General features: G+C 42.1%; 1 protein-coding gene across 14 annotated transcripts in view; it reads left to right on the top strand.

The window, feature by feature from the left end:
- The window catches only part of FBXW4 (F-box and WD repeat domain containing 4), a 107644-nt gene that overhangs the window by 10820 nt on the left and 77738 nt on the right, over positions 1-19086 (top strand). For all 14 annotated transcript variants that reach the window (XR_002338434.1, XR_002338437.1, XR_002338438.1 and 11 more), the window contains exons 2-4: positions 10827-10922; positions 13777-13962; positions 14403-14535. Coding sequence is in view for 6 of the 14 variants with exons in the window: in XM_021072714.1 (XP_020928373.1) it covers positions 10827-10922; positions 13777-13962; positions 14403-14535 (415 nt within the window). In the remaining 8 variants the exon portion in view is untranslated. The remainder of the gene's footprint in view (positions 1-10826; positions 10923-13776; positions 13963-14402; positions 14536-19086) is intronic.

Genomic DNA, 19086 nt, shown 5'->3' with positions numbered 1-19086 from the left:
TTTGACCCTAAAATTCTTCTGTCTCCTGCTTAATAATTCTTAACATCTAACAAAATACACACACTGGTCAAGTGCCCTGCAAATACAAAGCCTGACCGATAGCAGGAGGAAATGATTGTGAACGCAGTCCTAAAGCCTAAGCTCACATAGTGTCAGGGTTTATGCCTAGTGCCTTGAAAACTGCTTTGGACAGCTGTGACACGTGGGTGCCACATTAAGATGTTTCATCTGCTTAGATTCCTTCCCCTGAACCTCTCTAGCATAAGAATTTGGAGGCCTTGGTTGAATTCCTGAAGATGTGGTGTATTGTACATTTTTAGGAATTGCCTTTGGAGCTTGAAGTTAGTGTGTCTAAAGCTCCTGAAAATCTGTAGATAGTGTTGAAAGTGTGACTTGCTAAAAGGAGAACTGTACTTTTGAGAACTTGCTTAAGCAGTTCCTAAGCAGTATCTATTACAGTACTTATTATGCTAGAACCAAGGTTCTTACCTTTTATGTCTAGAACATATTTTCATATGACGTTAGAATTTTTGATAGTACATTAAAGGATTAAAAGATGAATGTCTTTTTCTTTAAAACAGTTTTCAGAAAGTTGAAAAACCTGTCCATTTGCTTGTTTACTGATTGGCATGTTACTGTTGGAATAGAACTGTTTACTGCCCTGATCTCATTCTCTTGTATCTTTTGAGGTGAAGTTCATTTATGTTCCTCTGAATATGTCGTCTTTCTCTTTTTTGCAGCAAATTGTGTCATGAGCCATATTGTGGCTCAGTGGTTTGTCTGAAAGATATCTTCATAAAAATGTGGATCTTCACTTAAACAAAAGAAAATCCATAAATTATTTAAAATGTTATGGTACACTTATTCAGGGTTCCTTGTATACCACTGCTCCGTAGCATGCTGGTTGAGATCCACTTTGAGAAGTACTCAGAGTTTTAAGACTTGATTCTGTGCAGAGTTCCCATCGTGGCTCAGCAGAAATGAATCTGACCAGTATCTATGAGGACGCAGGTTCGATCCTTGGCCTTGCTCCGTGGGTTAAGGATTCGGCATTGCCATTAGCTGTGGTGTAAGTTGCAGACACAGCTTGGATCTGGTGTTGCTATGGCTGTGGTATAGGCCGGCAGCTGCAGTTCTGATTTACCCCCTAGCCTGGGAAACTCCATATGCTGCGGGCGTGGCCCTAAAAAGACTGAAGAAAAAAAAAAAAAAGACTTGATTCTGTGGACTTTATGACTGTATTGGACAACAAAAACATAGCCATGAAAGGCTAACAATGCCTAGGTTTATGATAGATTCAGCCTCAGGATTCACATGAGTGGAAGAAGCATGTTTGGAGGAGTCAGGGAAGTAGAGGCTTAACCTGGATTTTGAAGAATGAATTGAACTAGTGAATTTGACTAGTGTCCAGAAGAGGGAAGCAAGCATTTGTCAGGGACAAGGGTAGGCTGGTTCTGTCAATATAGGGGAAGGTATGGGGATAGGAATGAATGTAGAAGAGAGGAGCTTGGCTGGAGTTCAGTTGCAGAGTGTGGAACCAAGGGAGGTGAGGTTGAATGAGTGAGGGGAGCTGACGATTAGAGGCCTTTCCAGGGAGAAGCAGGACTGCTCCGTGTTCTCCTTGTGCATGGTACTGTCCTCATGCTGGGCATGTTCCCTGCAGTCTCACTTCACCTTGGATGCTGAGGCTGTTACCTCTTCCCTGGCCAGAAGGGTAAGCAGTTTAACACAATATATGATTTTTCATTGATTTATTTTGAATATTAATTCTAGACCTCTGCCGCTGAGGCCATCAGAGGATTTAGTCTAACACAAATCAAGCCTACAAATGAAGAGTTAGAAGCTTCTTATCTTGGGCTGTTTAAATATTTGTACGTACATTAAAGCCAAATTCCTAGTAATGGTAGCAGAGCCGTTTAGTACAGGCAGTATGGGGGAAATCTGCTTTCTGGAGAGCAAGGTCAAAAAAAAAAAAAATTCAGACAGTGTTAAGTTAAAATGCCAAGCTCCCAAGCATCCTTTTGCATAGGCCTGCCCCCCCACACCCCCTTAGCGCAGTTCCCCGTTAGATGGCTTTGTTCTCCACTTTGGGACAGATACCCTCCTTCCCTGAATTCCCAAGGCAGCAGGAAGTTATGCTTAAGGAAATCATGTCAGTCATGCAGATAGGCAGCATCTGTGGCGGCAAGGGGAGTCACACTTCAAGATGGGCAGAGAGGGAGATTGATCTGTGATCCAGGAGCCTTCTGATCTAAGAGGGTGCAGGTACAAGACCTTTCTGATAGACCTACACTTCCCCTCCTTCATCCCCCAGCAAGTCTTCTTCACACTGGGTTTATTTATGGGCTTTTGGTTTTGGGTGTGAGCGAGGAGCGGTGAAATGAAAGAGGACTCTAGATTAACTGCCTAGATTAATTTCTGTCCTTTTGGACTCGCTATTGCCAAGATTTTAAGGGGCCTGATAGCTTACCATGGGGGCATGTTGTGTTGTTTTTGTTTAAAATAGGTCATGCACCCAGGAATGCAGTCAAACTATAATGGTGACTAAGTGCCGGAAAGCTGAGAGGGAGGGGGCCCAAGTGGAAAAATGAGCCTGAGGCAAGAGAAAGAGGGCTGGGAAAATGGAAGTTCCACCAGGCCCACAGGCCAAGTTAGATATTCCTCCATGCATTAACAGCTGTGTCAGAGGTTGATTTACAGGGCACTAATCATTTTGGGGGGAGCACCCCCACTTTATACCAGTAACTATCGAAGGAACAGCCAAGCAGAGAGCATTTCTAGGGTGGGAGCAAGAGTCCTTATTGAATTCCCAGGGCACCTGCGCCTGTGTGTTCAGGCACTTTGGATGCCTTGTGCTACCAGTGCCCTTTAACTAGACTGTGACAGGTCCCCACACGGAGGGAGGGATACTGTTTTCAGAGAAAGGAGGTTTTTTTTATTCCTTATCATTTTCCAAGTGCTGAAGCCCATAATAATACAGATATGATTTAGCCACCACCTAGGGAACTAACCATCAAAAAGAACTGAACAAACAAAAGGAATAAAAAAGCAGAGTTGATAAGCTGCTTTTAACAAAGTGGTGATATTTCTCCAGTGAAAGCCAAGTGGAATATTTTTTAAAAGTTGAAATTTGATTTGAAGGACCAGAGCCACGTATTTCGATTTTGATGGTTGTGGGAGAAGACGCCTGCACCTGCTGCTTAGTGGCAGCTTCTAAAGTTCAACTTTGAAAGTTTCTTGCTTCTGTGATCAGGCCCTCAGGGCAGTGCTTTGACCCTTAGTAAAGTGTCACCAAATGGCAGTTAAGTGACCGGGAGATGAGAGAAGTATTGTCCTTATCCCAGTTCAGGAAATATATTGATTCTTTCCCTCTTGTTTCCTTCCTGCTATGATACAGAATATTCAATTTTTGGCTCTACCTCCACTTACTAAATTAGACCTAACTCAGGAGGAGAGGTTAACTATGAACAAACTCCTCTTTTATATCTGGGAGGGATCCAGAGATAAGATCTGAGAGCAAGTCTAATATTTTTTACTGAGAGTGCAATTCTTTTGGTTCATCCTGTTGACTATCTTTCATGGTCCTCAGTTCTCTATCCTTCTAGTAGTATAGGTTTCTCTCTAGAAATGTGAAACTGGGAGTTCCTGTGGTGGCTCAGTGGTAATAAACCTAACTAGTATCCATGAGGATGTGGGTTCGATCCCTGGCCTCATTCAGTGGGTTAAGTATCTGGCATTGCTGTGAGCTGCAGTGCAGATTGCAAACACGGCTCCGACCCCACTTTGCTGTGGCTGTGGTGTAGCTCAGCAGCTGCAGTTCCAATTCACCCTCTAGCCTGGGAACTTCCATATGCCACAAATGTAGCCTTAAAAAATCAAAAAAAAAAAAAAAAAAAAAGTGTGAAACCAGGGCCACAGTGGAAGTGTTCAGTAATATATTTTAACTTTAATTTCTAGGCACCTAAATCCCAATTATCCTGAAAGAGGGCTAATGTTTGACATTAGAAGGACAAAGAGTTATAATTAAATAAGTTAGAAGAAAAATAATTATTAGAGTAGCTTTAGTGATGTTACCATTCACCAATATAAACTATTTCTATATTTATGTATAAAATAATTGAACTTTTTTTGAGTTGTGATTTATCCTGTATTTTGTTTCAGTTGTTTTAAAACACAATTGTGTGAAATACTATCCTTATTTCATAGGTGCAGAAATGGATAGTTAGAGAAGTTGTAACCAGAGTTGTATAATTAGTAAGGTACAGGAGTGGGGTTCAGATCCCAGTTTCTTACATCTGCATTCTGTGCTTTCCCCACAACTTCATTTAATGTACTGCCTATATGAAAGTAAATTAAAAGTTCCTATTGTGGCTCAGTGGTAATGAACCCGACTAGTATCCATTGAGGGTGCAGGTTCAGTCCCTGGCTCTGCACAGTGGGTTAAGCATCCGGTGTTGCCATGAGCTGTGGTGTAGGTCCCAGATGTCGCTTGGATCTGGTGTGGCTATGGCTGTGGCATAGCCCAGCAGCTGCAGTTCTCATTTGACCCCTAGCCTCGGAACTTCCATATGCTGCAGATATGGCCCTAAAAAATGAAAAAGAAAAGAAAAGAAAAAAGTAGGAGTTTCCATCGTGGTGCAGTGGTTAACAAATCTGACTAGGAACCATGAGGTTGCAGGTTCGGTCCCTGCCCTTGCTCAGTGGGTTAACGATCCGGCGTTGCCGTGAGCTGTGGTGTAGGTTGCAGATGCGGCTTGGATCCCGCATTGCTGTGGCTGTGGTGTAGGCAGGCAGCTACAGCTCCAATTCGACCCCTAGCCTGGGAACCTCCATATGCCGCGGGAGCGGCCCAAGAAATAGCAAAAAAAAAAAAAAAAAAAGAAAAAGAAAAAGAAAAGAAAAAAGTAAATTAAAAAGTTAAAGGTAAATAAAAAGGCCAAACTATCAACAATCATGTGATACATATAAAAAATACTCACTTCCTAAAACTCCATCTATTTACCTCTTTTGACCTGTTATTTAAGGAGACATAGTTTTATGTGGAATCTCCTCACCTTTATCTTTATAAATTTGACTTTGTTTTCAAATTACCATCGCTTGTTGTGGTAATTTCCAAAATGTTTTGAAGTGCTCACGTTTGTCATTTCTAGTAGCAATGTGTTAGTATACTGTCTTTCCCCACTGACAGTGGGCTACCTCCAGATTTTAGCTCTAATATATAGCTGCAACTATAAATATCTCTGTAAAGTATATTTTTCTTTTGAATTATTTCTCTGTGATATAGTATTGGGAATACTGGGTCAGAAGCTGTCATTTAACAACTTTTCTTGACAGAATTCCTTTCTGAAAGGCATGCTAACAGCAATATATAAACAAACTCAAACCCTTTTATCAAACCAAAGCTAGGATGTGGTTTTTCCACTTAGTAGCTATGAGGTGATACTTTGTTTTAATGTGCATGTTTGTAAATTATTATTTTTTCAGGCTGTTTCCCCAGTGTTTATGATGTGCTGTGTGACTGTTCTTGTCTGTTCTTGGATAAGGTATTGGAGACAGGGTGTTATCCTGATAGAGTTTTTGCAGTCCCCTAAAACTTTGTATCTGTAGCATCAATAGTTGAATTTCCCCTACTCTGTTGCTTTCACTTTAATATCTTTTTTTATGCAGTATTTAAAATTTAAATACTTTTAAACCCTCCAATTAAAAACCTATTTTCGGAAGCTCCCTGTGGTGCTTTGGGTTAAGGACCCAGCATTGCCACAGCTCTGGCACAGGTTGCAGCTGTGGCGAGGGTTTGATCTCTGGCCTGGGAACTTCTACATGCTGTAGGCATGGCCAAAAAAAAAAAAGTCTGGACAAAATACTATAAATTAAATGAAAAGAAAATAATAAATTAGAAAAAAATTGACATCATAGAATATATAAAGAGCCTTTTACCAGACACACAAGAAAAAAAAACCCCATGAACCCAATAGGAAGAGGGACAAAGGTCACGAATGAGCATTTCACAGAAGAAATGAGTCTCAAACATGACCAGATATTCAGTCTTACCCATAATTAGGAAAAATATGTGTTTGAACAACAGGAGGAGTCCTTTTTTACTTCTTAGATGGCAAAGATAAAAAGAAATTAACAAACGTCAAGGTCATGAAAAGGAAAGACCAAGAAACTGCTGTAGACCAGAGGAGACTAAGGAGGCGTGGTTACTAGATACAGTGTGGGTGCTAGGTGGGATCCAGGGACAGAAGAAGACATAGTGGAGAGGCTGATGAACTCTGGAGTTTGGTTAATGGTAATGTACCAATGTTAATTTCTTAGTTTTGACAAATATGCCATGATTATGTAGGATGTTAACATTAAGGGAAGCTGGGTGAATGATATATGGGAATTCGCTGTACAATGTTTGCAGATTTTCTGGAAATCTAAAATTATTCCAAAATTTTTAAAAACATCTATTTTTATTTTTTATTACTCCATGAATTTATTACATTTATAGTTTTACAATGATGAAAAAAAGTCTGTTTTTAAAAAGAAGAAAATAATGGCTCTTCAGAAATAAACACCCTAATATAATTTTGGAAGTTTAAGTTGGTCTAACCAACAATGATAATTTGGATGTGTCTGTCAAAATAAAAAATACATAATTTCCTCTGAGCTATTCTTTTTTTTTTTTTTTTTTTTGTCTTTTTTTGCTATTTCTTGGGCCGCTCCTGCGGCATATGGAGGTTCCCAGGCTAGGGGTCGAATCGGAGCTATAGCCGCCGGCCTACGCCTCAGCCACAGCCCCGCCAGATCCAAGCCACATCCTTGACCTACACCACAGCTCACAGCAACGCTGGATCCTTAACCCACTGAGTGAGGCCAGGGATCGAACCCACAACCTCATGGTTCCTAGTCGGATTCGTTAACCACTGCGCCACGACGGGAACTCCTGATCTATTCTTGTAATAATTTTTCTTTAGATATACTCTCCCGTGTAAATAGACATGTAAATACTTTTATTGTTTATAATAGCTAAACTTTGGAAATCTTTTAAATGACAATCAGTAGTTTACTGATTAAATAATTGAGTCCAAAATGGAATTCTATGCACCTGTTAAAGAGAATGAGCTGGAGCTACGTGTATTGAATAGGATGATCCCTAAGATATATTAAGTAAAGAAAGCATTTAGTAGACTAGTATGCTACCATTTTTTAAATTAAAAAGTGGGTATAAGTATAAATATATATGCAGCTGCAATTTATATATGGTTGCCTCTAGGGAGGATCTTGACCAGGATTGAGAATATTGTGTTTTTTTTGTTTTTGTTTTTTTGTCTTTTTGCCTCTTCTAGGGCCGCACCCGCGGCATGTGGAGGTTCCCAGGCTAGGGGTCTAATCGGAGCTGTAGCCACCGGCCTATGCCAGAGCCACAGCAATGTGGGATCCGAGCCGTCCGTGTCTGCGACCTACACCACAGCTCACTGCAATGCCAGATCCTTAACCCACTGAGCAAGGCCAGGGACCAAACCTACAACCTCATGGTTCCTAGTCGGATTCGTTAACCACTGCGCTGCGACGGGAGCTCCAAAGAATATTGTATTGTTAACTTTTCATACTATCTGCATTTTTCTTTTACCCTGTGCACTTATTACTTGGCTAACCAAAAATAATTATTCTATACAAATAAATAAGTGAAATGAGGCTAGGAGGCAGAGTTATCATTTATCTAGGAATGGATTAAGTATCTTTTTCTGCTTCTTAAAAGCATACATTCTAGGAGTTCCCACTGTGGCTCAGTGGTTAACGAATCCAACTAGGAACCATGAGGTTGCAGGTTCGATCCCTGCCCTTGCTCAGTGGGTTAAGGATCTGGCATTGCTGTGAGCTGTGGTGCTGGTTGCAGACATGGCTCGGATCCTGTGTTGCTGTGGCTCTGGCGTAGGCCAGTGGCTACAGCTCCGATTTGACCCCTAGCCTGGGAACTTCCATATGCTGTGGGAGCGCCAAGAAATGTCAAAAAAGACAAAAAAATAAAAAATAAAAGATATGTTCTAAGCTGTATCTGTTAGAATCTTGAAAGCAGGACTTGACTGCTGCCTTTTAGAAAAAGATGGTAAGGGAGTTCCTGTTGTGGCTCAGTGGAAATGAATCTAGCTAGTGTCCATGAGGATGTGGGTTCCATCCCTGGCCTCGCTCAGTGGGTTGGGGACCCTGTGTTGCTGTGAGCTGCGGTGTAGGCTCAGATCCTGTGTTGTGGCTGTGGTGTAGGCCCGCAGTTGTAGCTTCAATTTGATTCCTAGCCTGGGAACTTCCATATGCCATCAGTGCAGCCCTAAAAAGCCAAAAAGAAGAACGTGGTAAATGTGAGGGCATAGCTAGAGACTGAAGGAACTGTGTCTCCCTCCTTCTGTCAGTAGACACGGCAGTTACCACTGTGTCCCAAGCAGTGTACCTTGTATTGTCCAGGGGCGTAAGCCAAGGAGACACAGGGGAGGTGTGGGGCCTGAAATGGAATGTTTAAATTCTTGTCCACAATTTCAAACTTCTGTCCAAATATGCACATTCACAGGGGCCTTGAGCTCCTCCCCATGTCCCCCACCACTCCAATTCACCCCCAAATTATGCCACTTTTGCTGCTGCTATGCTCCCTCATCTCTCACTGCTCCAACTTTCCTCATCTAGAAAGTACTATTGACACTTCCCCTCCAACATTTTTTTAACAAAAAGTTTAAAACATGTAGAAGAGTTGAATGAATTGTACAATGAACCCACCACCTGAATGCTACAGTTAAATCTTTGCTTTATCATGCATTTAAAGTAAGTTGTAGATATCAGTATACTTCACGTCTAAACACTTCTGCGCGCATGCATATCAGTGACTAGAGTGTATTAGTTTATGGTCCTCCTTTTTTTTTTTTGTCTTTTGTCTTTTTAGGGCCGCTCCCGCAGCATATGGAGGTTCCCAGGCTAGGGGTTGAATCGGAGCTATAGCCGCCGGCCTACGCCTCAGCCACAGCCCCGCCAGATCCAAGCCACATCCTTGACCTACACCACAGCTCACAGCAACGCTGGATCCTTAACCCACTGAGTGAGGCCAGGGATCGAACCCACAACTTCATGGTTCCTGGTCAGATTCATTTAACCACTGAGCCACGATGGGAACTTGTAAACCAGAAAGTTTCTGGTTCCTTTCCAGTCAGTTCCCATTTCCACCCTGGTGGTAATTACTCTTCATTTTTTCACCATGGATTAGTTATTCCTCTCAAACTTTACATAAATGAAATAATACAATCTTACACCCTCGTATAAGACTTCTTTCATTCGGCATGTTTTTGAGATTTACCCATATTACTATGTGTATCAATAGTTCTTTCCTTTTTTAATGCTGAGTAGTATTCCATTATATGAATATGCACTGAAGTATGTTTATCCATTCTCCTCGTGATGGACTCCTGGACTCTTTACAACTTTTGGCTATTATGACTAAAGTTCCTATGAATATTCTTGTGTAAGTCTTTTTGTAGACATATGCTTTCATTTCTCTTGGGTAATTGCTACGTCATAGAGTAGATGTATGTTTAGATTTATGGTAAACTGCCAGACCAGTTCCCAGAATAGCTGTTCCATTTTCCTTTCCCACCAAGAATGTAGGAGAGTTCATTGGCACTATATATACACATATGTGTATGTGTGTGTATATATATATATATATATATATATATATATATATAGCCAGTATATGTGTGTTTATGTGTATATATACACATACATATACAGGGAGGATTTCTGCATATTTTGGGGCATAAGTCCTCAGTCAGATATACATTTTGTCAATATTTTCTCCCATCCTGTGGCTGATGTATTTATTTTGATGAGCAGAGAATTTTAATTTTGATAAAATCTAATTTATTGGATTTTCCATTTATGTTATTGCTTTCTGTGTCTTAAGAAACTATTGTCTACCCTCCAAGTCACAGAGGTATTTTTATATTTTTATCTCCTAAACAGCCTTATAGTTTTATTTTATTTTTCTTTTTACAGCTGCACCTGCAGCATATGGAAGTTCCTGAGCCAGAAGTTGAATTAGAGCTGCAGCTGGGGCCTGTGCCACAGCCACACTAGATCTGAGCCGCTTCTGTGACCTATGCTGTACCTTAGGCACCGCCAGATCCTTAACCCACTGAGAGAGGCCTGAGATCAAACCCACATCTTCATAGAGACAATGTTGGGTCCTTAACCCACTGAGCCACAGAGGGGAACTCTGCTTTATAGTTTTAGATTTTACATTTAACTCTGTGATCTATTTTATTTATTTATTTTTTTGGCTGTGCCCATGACATGTGGAAGCTCCTGTGCCAGCGATTAAACCCACACCACAGCAGTGATCCAAGCCACAGTAGTGTCAATGCTGGAACCTTAACCTGCTAGGCCATCAGGGAACTCCTGTGATCTATTTTTTTTTTAACACTACATTTTTTTTAAATTAATGATTTTTAATTTTTTCCATTATAGGTGATTTATAGTGTTCTGTCATTTTCTACTGTACAGCAAAGTGACCCAGTCACACATATATATACATTCTTTTTCAATACTCTTTGTCATCCTTTCTCTGTTAAGTTGCTTTGGCATCACTATGGACGTTTTAAAGGACAGACAGTTCTCCTTGGCTTTCTTGGTTATCCTAGTGTGAAGAGAAAGAGTTGTTTCTTCCTTGTTTCCTAACTCCTTCACTTATATCCAGGTATATCCTGGATGTTCCTGAATCCTGACTTATAAGCCTAGGGAATTTTTTTTGTGATTGGCAGCGAATTTTAGTGATTGGATTATCTGTTCTGTCGACACAGGATGGCCAGTGTACCAGTGAAGGAGCGGGTGAAGGTTTCTCAGAACTGGAGGTTGGGGCGCTGCCGAGAGGGGATTCTGCTGAAGTGGAGATGCAGGTAAGTAGCCTCCTGATCCTGTTAAAGCTACCTGGGACATAATAGCATGCTGGGAAATGAAAAATCTGGTCCTTGCCAGAATATAAATGTGCCCGTCTTGGGTGATGGAGCACTGGTGATCTTTTAAACACCACAGGGGAGCTATCAGAGGAACAACTTTTTACACATTTTATTTTATTTTTTTAATTTTTAATTTTTTTTACACATTTTAAAAAAGATTACAAAAAATGTACTTTATTTCAACACATCCCATATTTTTATAATCATCAAAATAAAAGTTATTTTTGAAATTTTTTAAAAATAGAAAATCTTAAAAAAGAAAACAAAACTTATCTATAATCCTACCACTCAGAGGTAACCTCTATTAAGGCACCTAATCTAATCAAAAGAAATAATACTATTTCAACTCCTCTTGTTTTACAATTTTTTTTTGAAAACAAATTTTCTACTCTAGGGAGTTATCTCTTCACTCTTGGCTTCCTGTAGCCTTCTCTCCTACTTTTATTAAACAGCAAAATAAAATCTGCAGGTTTGGGGTATATATGTTACGGGAGGTAGAGCTTAGAAAAAAAAGGCAGGAAATTTAGACAATGTCTTTGACACTGATAATGCCACAAATTTTATGCTTCATTGATGCTACATTATTTCTTAGTTATTATTTGACTCCCTACCAAAAAGTGCTTCTTGTCGATTGGAATGGATAGGGCACATCGTGATTCTGTATTCCAGTTGACCTGGACCTGTGCTGATAGGTCCACGCAGGCTTCTTTATCTGATGACCTTTTCTCTTTTGTATGTGTCCAGTTTCTGCTGCTTTTGCTGACATGGGTTACTGCGAATTATGTGGTGGTAGTAATGGTGAAGAAACTACAGGGGAGGTATTCCCCGATGGCCCAGTAGTTTAAGAATCCAACGTTGTCACTGCTGTGGCACGGGTTCGATCCCTGGCCCAGGAATTTCCTCATGCTGGCACGCTGTGGGCACTGCCAAAAAAAGAAAGAAAGAAACTACAGGACAGAAAGATGGATTTGTATGACAAAGGGCTTTACCCGCTGCTTCCCACTTTTGCCTTTTAATACCAGAAAAAGGAGTTTCTTTCTCTATCAGGGTTTTGTCTCTCATGTCTTTTGGGGCTGATTTCAAGCGGTTTGGCAAATAAAGACACAAAATGGTTACCAGGCTGCCCTGGGGATTCTCCACCGTTCACCTGGCATGAACCTAGTTCTTGTCCTGGGTAAATGGCTGTTTCCCAGATGGCTCTAAACCCATGAATTCCAAGCCCCAGTGTTTGCTGCCGACTTGAGTGTGCCACAGACTTGTGCAAGGGGATGTTAAAGAGAAATGTGCATAATGAGTGAGAGTGCAGGCATCTGTACACACTCTACACATGTTCCATGTAATATATGCACACACTGTGAAAACCTCATGTGCAGAAACTAGTTACTACAAAGTCCAAGCTGCACTTAATGGTCCGTCAAGTCAATTTGCAGAACTTTTCCACATTCCCATGACGCTTGTATTAAAGAGTCTGTGGAAGAAACATAGCCCAGTTTGCTCAGGCAGGCTTGGCAGTAGGAGATGGTGTCTCTGTAAATGGGGATGAATCAGCTGTCCCTATGCTTTGCTTGGGACCTGGCAGCTTCAGGACCCCCATGTGGTGTAGGACAGGCTGCTGGGATGTACCTTGGAAAGGAGGCTTAGTCCCCACCAGAGAGCATGGTGTCTGGCGGAATCTTCTTTCTTCTTAAGGATCACTCCGTGCCATGGGACTGGCCTGTGGCTTCTAACCTTTCTTCGTCCTGCCAGATTGTAGAGGGAATCTTTAACTATTTGTGGATTTCTCTTATCAGCTGTCAGTGAGAGCCAACTATTTCTCTGTAGTCCCTCGACTATAGTAGACTGCTCGGGAGTCGTGTTTTTCCATTGCCATACGTACTCTCTAATACAGAATGTAGATAGCCCCTGTGAGGATCTAGGTGTCTAATCAGTACATTAGCATCCTTTCCTAAATGGCTTTATTCCTTTCACTTAAAAATGGCCCCTTTGCTCTAGTAGGACAAGGGAATGGGGCTTCCGTGGGCTCACTCTATCACACCCTAACTGATCTATTGGGAGAGAAGTATGTATGAGAGTCTTGGAAACCTGAAACTTATCACTTAAACTTCAGATTAGTGAGGACACAGAATGAAAGAAATTTATGTCATCTAGGTGGAAGGTTTCTTTTTGCTTTCCCCTCCCCTCAATCACTGCATTTTCTTTGCTCTGCCTACATATAAGAAGTCTAGGTAACCAATAATTCAAGTCTTAAGTATGCTCTTTTTAAAAGTAATGTTAATTGGTTTTTTATTCTGACTTTCTTTTAGAAAGTCCAAAGAAGATTAGGTCACCACAAAGCTCAATCACTCTAGTTTTCTTTCTTCTTTTTTTCCTTTTGCTTTTTCCTCCTGCATCCAAGGCATATGGAGGTTCCCAGGCTAGGGGTCGAATCGAAGCTGTAGTCTCTGGCCTACACCACACCACAGCAACAGCAGATCCAAGTTGTGTCTTCGACCTACACCACGGCTCACAGCAATGCCAAATCCTTAACCCACTCAGCGAGGCCAGGGATCAAGTCTGCATCCTCATGGATGCCAGTCAGATTCATTTCCGTTGCTCCACGACGGGAACTCTGAATCACTCTAGTTTTCTAAGGGTGGCCTAAGAGTTGTAATTTTCAAGTCGGGGAGTGAGGTATAGACTTAGCCTTGCGGGTTATCCTTGCTAAGTTAGGGATAGGTCAGCCTCTCCAAAGATTGGAGTTGAGTTTTCATGCTATATCTTGATGGTCTTTAAATTTTGTTTTCCGTCTCTGCAGTCAGATGCCCTGGATGCAGCTAGAGGGTGATTCTCTGTACATATCCCAAGCTAATTTCATCCTGGCCTATCAGTTCCGCCCAGATGGTGCCAGCTTGAACCGGAGACCCCTGGGAGTCTTTGCCGGGCATGATGAGGACGTTTGCCACTTTGTGCTGGCCAATTCGCATATTATCAGTGCAGGAGGGTAAGTGCTGCAGACTTCTCCTTCCTCCTCCTCCTCCTCAGTAGTCTTCAGGGACCTTCTGCCTGCTTCTGACTTTTTTGTCTCAACTCTAAAGGGATGAGAGAAGGGGTAGGGTGTTTTGTTTTGTTTTTTCCATTTAGAGAAGGCACTTACTTAATAGGGTTAGCTGGAGAAGGAAAACAGGAAGAGCCTTTAAAGAAAAGTGAAGCTGGTTTTGATTCTCTCAAGGGAGAAATTTGTTTTGTCTCTCAGCTCTGTTCAGCCCCAAGTGTACCAAAGAAGTAAAGGTATCTAGAAACTCAGCACCTTATTGGGCTGAATTGCCTAAAGCTAAGTAAATTTGGAAATCATTGGAGATGCAGGCTGTTCCTGTAGACTTGTTCTCTTCCTACAGGGAGAATAATTGGCTCTTGGGGGTGGGCTTCTTATTTCTTTTGTAGAGATGGAAAGATTGGTGTTCATAAGATTCATAGCACCTTCACTGTCAAGTACTCAGCCCATGAACAGGAGGTAAACTGTGTGGATTGCAAAGGAGGCATCATTGTGAGTGGCTCCAGGGACAGGACGGCCAAGGTGAGGTGGTCTCCCTGTTACATACTCTTATTCCCTCCTGTCTATAGGGAGTAGGATGGGGGAGGGTGGATAGGACCTGAGTCTCAGGATTGGCTTAGGGCATTGAGTTGCAGTGGGGGGAGAGGAGAGCGACACAATAAAGAACTCACTTATGTGCCTCTGGCATGCAGCTTGCCATGCCAGGCTGTGTCCCTGCCAGCTGGCCTGGCAAAGGAGTGGACAGTGGCTGGGAAGCTTGCCACTTACTTGAAATGTGGCGTGAACTCAAAAACAGAGGGCTTGGCCAGCTTTTCCTCCCTGAGCTGAGTTTCCTCAAGTTTGTGGCTTGTGTTCTGACCCCAATATTTTATTTTAAAATCTCGCTTCTTTTGCTTGCTCTCTGTTTAGGAAGGTTAATTTTTTACCACCATGTTTATAAGCAATCGGGCTGATAATTAAAATGTGTTTTTACGGCTTCTCTGGAGAGTGATGTGGTCAGTAAGCAGTGGAAAGACGATGAGAGAAGGGCATTGTTTGTTGCGTCATTGCCAAGTTGCCTAGTCTCCAGTCAGACATCTGCCAAAGCCCAACAAAATGAGGCTGATAAGTAGCATAACCCCTGTTTTATGGACTCAGCTCCTCCATGTCTGGGTCAAGTAGGCTTCCACCCATGAGACAGAGAAGAACTTTCTCCATTCCTGGGTCCAGCAGCCCTTGCCAGTGCCCACACATGCACTGGTTCTTTGGGCTCCTGTGGGAACTTTGCTGACAATTCAGCTGATGGCGCAGGAGGTGTGATAGGTTCTTGCTTGTCTCTCTCCCAGCATCTGGAGATCCCACAGTGCTAACAGGAGCAGAGCGCTCTTACACACGTGGAGGAGAGGGAAGCTGCCATCTTTACTCACTATTCTGACTCCATGTCCCCTCTAGTGGCTACATCTTTTGTAAAAATGTTGCTAATTTATGTAAAACGAAGGATTGAATATTGTTCCTTCCTAATTATGGAAGTTTATCCTCCCTTTGCTCATTTTTTCCTTATACTTTGTATTTTGTTGGAGAGATATGTGTACCAGTTCAGGGAGTCTGAGCAAAATTCAGGAAATCTTTTGAACAAATGTGGAAACTGAATTTCCTATCTCCTATTTCCCATTCCCCTTCCCTGTACTTACTTCAGGCTTCCCATTGGTCACTGTCTTTGTACTATTCCTTGCAAAGAGACCAGCCTTAACTTGCTATACTGCTCAGAAGTCAATTTGCACGGAAACCTTTTGTAAGTGTGTGACATTTCATTCTAGCATTTTCTTGTCATGACTTCAAGTTTCTCTGGCTCTCCCTTTTCAGGGACATCTCTTTCTTCTAGTCGTTTCTCTGTGGTCTGACACCCAGAGCAGCATAAAACTTTAGGACCACAGGTAGGAAAATTCAGGAGTATAGACTGCTAACAGTTGAAGATTGACAACAATTTTATTTGGGATATTGGGTTAGTTTTATGTTTTAAGTACCAGCTGAGCCTTATTTAGTGGTTTACAGGTTTGTTTTTTCTTCAGTTAAGACAGCAGAAGAGATGATTCATTGTACATGTGTTACATTCAGCCCCAGCTGAGGACAGAACTAGTCCAGTATGTCACAGGTCCAGGGCAGAGAACCCACAGGGACTGTTTTGATATGAGCAAGAAGGTGGGTCTCAAAGGGGGTCGAGACAGAATGGCAGTCGATGTTCTAGATCCACTGAGACAAGTTCTAGATGTAGGCATGCAGTCCAACAAATTGGACCAGCGTCTCTGGCCTTTGGCTTTCCTTGTTTCTCTTCCTAAAGCTTCTGTGGTTGTCAAGTTGACTTGGACTTCTGCCTCACCTTTCTTCTTTTCTGCTTCAGCTTGCACGTCTTCCTCCACTTCGCTTTCATGGTATGGAGGTTTCTCAGAAGATGGCGTTGTCAAGGCCAAGAATTAGAGTTTTGTTTGTTTTTCCCCTTTTGGGCCACAGCCACAGCATATGGATGTTCCTGGGCCAGGGATCAAACCCGAGCCAAATCTGTGACCTACTCCACAGATGTAGCGATGCTGGATCCTTTACGCACCATGCCTGGCTGGGGGCCGAACCGGTGACCCCACAGAAATAAGCTGGATCATTAACCCCTTGCACCACAGTGAGAACTCCCTAGAGTTTTTCAAGCATTGAAATCAGTACTTTGTGGAGTTCCTGTCATGGTGCAGTGGTTAACGAATCCAACTGGGAAACATGAGGTTGCAGGTTCGATCCTTGGCCTTGCTCAGTAGGTTAAGGATCCGGCGTTGCCGAGAGCTGTGGTGTAGGTCACAGACGCGGCTCAGATCCTGCGTTGTTGTGGCTGTGGCGTTAGGCCAGTAGCTGCAGCTCCGATTAGACCCCCAGCCTGGGAACCTCCATATGCCGTGGGAGCGGACCTAAAAAAGGCAAAAAAGTAAAAAAAAAAAAAAAAAAAAAAAAATCAGTACTTTGTAATTCTAAAATTGTCACTGCAGTACATCCTATTTCTTTTGAGGTTTTCTTTTTGGTCAGTGACAGATTTCTCTCCCCTGGTTCAACTCAGAAAGCCAGTCAGCTGTTTTGGGGCTCCCCAGTGACCTTCAGGCCAGCTCATCTTTTCTGGCTTTCTAGGTGCTACTTCTCTTCCTTGCTTCCTATTGTCTTTGAATTTAGTTTCTTCCATCTTCCCAGACCATTTCAACATGACTCATAGTTTTTTATAACTGACTCTCCATTTCTTTGTGGTAGCATCTGTAGTTCTCTGGTTACTTCCACAGGTTTCTAGTACCTGAACCTACATAAGAACTTAGTCATGTTTGTTTTATGAACGTCTATAGCCTGTTTGGGGGCAGCTCTTCAAATATGTACTGTGTTTTAGGAAAGAGATTTGTTTTATTGGGGTGAAGGGAAGCAAGACATTTTCCTTGCAAGACTTTTGAGCTAGGGACTGCTCCTCCCCGCAAACTTAGCTTCAGATTTACTGTGACTTTGCTTGGATTGCCTCTTTGGGCTTTGGTGAGGCTGGTCCCTTCCTGAGATGGGTAGGCTGCTAGCTTACATTCTTGCTGGACCTGGGGCAGGACTGATGATCCCTCCATTTCTTCCTTTTTCTTTACTCTTTCATTCATTCCGATAAGTGCCTACTGTATGTGAGGCTTCAAAGGGGAGGAAGATACAGTCTCTCCTCAAGGGGAGCTGGGACTGCATGCACTGGCTCTGAAACTGATTGGAAGTGGCCAGGACTATATGTCTCTAGGGAAAGGGCCGGGAAGTTAAGAGCGTGGAGAGGTCACATCTGACTTGGAAGGGGAGATTTTTATGAAGGAGGGAACATTTAAACTTTGTTTTTTCTCCTTTTAGGTGTTTTTCAGTGCATAGGTTTGCTTTATTTTATTTTATAATAACGTAGAATGTGGGAGTTCCCATCCTGGCTCAGCAGAAACGAATCTGACTGGCATCCATGAGGATTCGGGTTCGATCCCTGGCCTTGCTCTGTGGGTTAAGGATCCGGCGTTGCCGTGAGCTGTGGTGTAGGTCGCAGACACGACTTGGATCCAGCATTGCTATGGCTGTGGCGTAGGCCGGCGGCTGTAGCTCCGATTCAACCCCTAGCCTGGGAACCTCCATATGCCATAGGTGTGGCCCTAAAAAGACAAAAAATAAATAAATAAAAATAAAGATATTTTTTAAAAATACCGTAGAATATAACCAGACACTGCTGATAAGCACTTTACATTTATTTTCTCATTTTATCCTTTAGGGTAACTTTTCCCTACATAATTACGGTCATAATATATCTCATATACCCAGTATACCCTGCTGTGTCTATTTTATAAGGTTTTCTATTGTTATTAGAAGTTATTTGTAAGTGTCATCTTTAATGGCTTCACAATGGACTTACCATAATTTAGTTACTGTTTTTCTAGTTGGTAGATGTTTGTATCTTGTTTTTTCCTTTAATAATAAGAACCACCATTATTGATGCCTGACACCTGCCAAACACTGTGCTGCTCTGCTGGGTGCTTTTCACTTACCTTCAGTTTTCCACACTGCAACCCTAAAGGATAAGCATTATTTCCCATTTTACACATGAGGAGGACTGAGTCTAAGAAGTCAGGAAATGTCCCTAAGATCAGAGATAAATAAGTAACAACTAGAGTTCAAACCCAGATTTGTCTAATTCTAAACCCTATGTGTGCTTTTTCTGCTGCTACTGCAGGTTGTAGGGAATATATTTTATCATTTAGGTTTTTCTTTGTTTTAGGATTGTTAGGTTAGCGTCTCAGCAATAGAATTGCTGAGTCGAAGGCTTTGGTCATTTTAAGGGTCTTAATACATACTGCCAACTGCTTTTTACTGCTCCCACTGAGTTACGTCTTCTCCAGGGATGGGTCTGTTTTGGACCTGACCACTGAGGATTAAGATGTGATCTGCATGCTCATGTTTGTGGTGGATGGCGTGCTGCTGGTGCAGGTCAGGAGGGCTGCTTGCCCAAGATCATGCTTGGAAATTGGCAGCATGCTTTCTGAGCCACTCCTGGAGACCAGGAACGTTGTTCTGTGG

The sequence above is a fragment of the Sus scrofa genome, chromosome 14, assembly GCF_000003025.6.
Source record: "Sus scrofa isolate TJ Tabasco breed Duroc chromosome 14, Sscrofa11.1, whole genome shotgun sequence".
Lineage (NCBI taxonomy): Eukaryota > Metazoa > Chordata > Mammalia > Artiodactyla > Suidae > Sus > Sus scrofa.
Note: the sequence above shows the minus strand (reverse complement) of the source record. Positions and strands in the feature narration are given on the sequence as shown.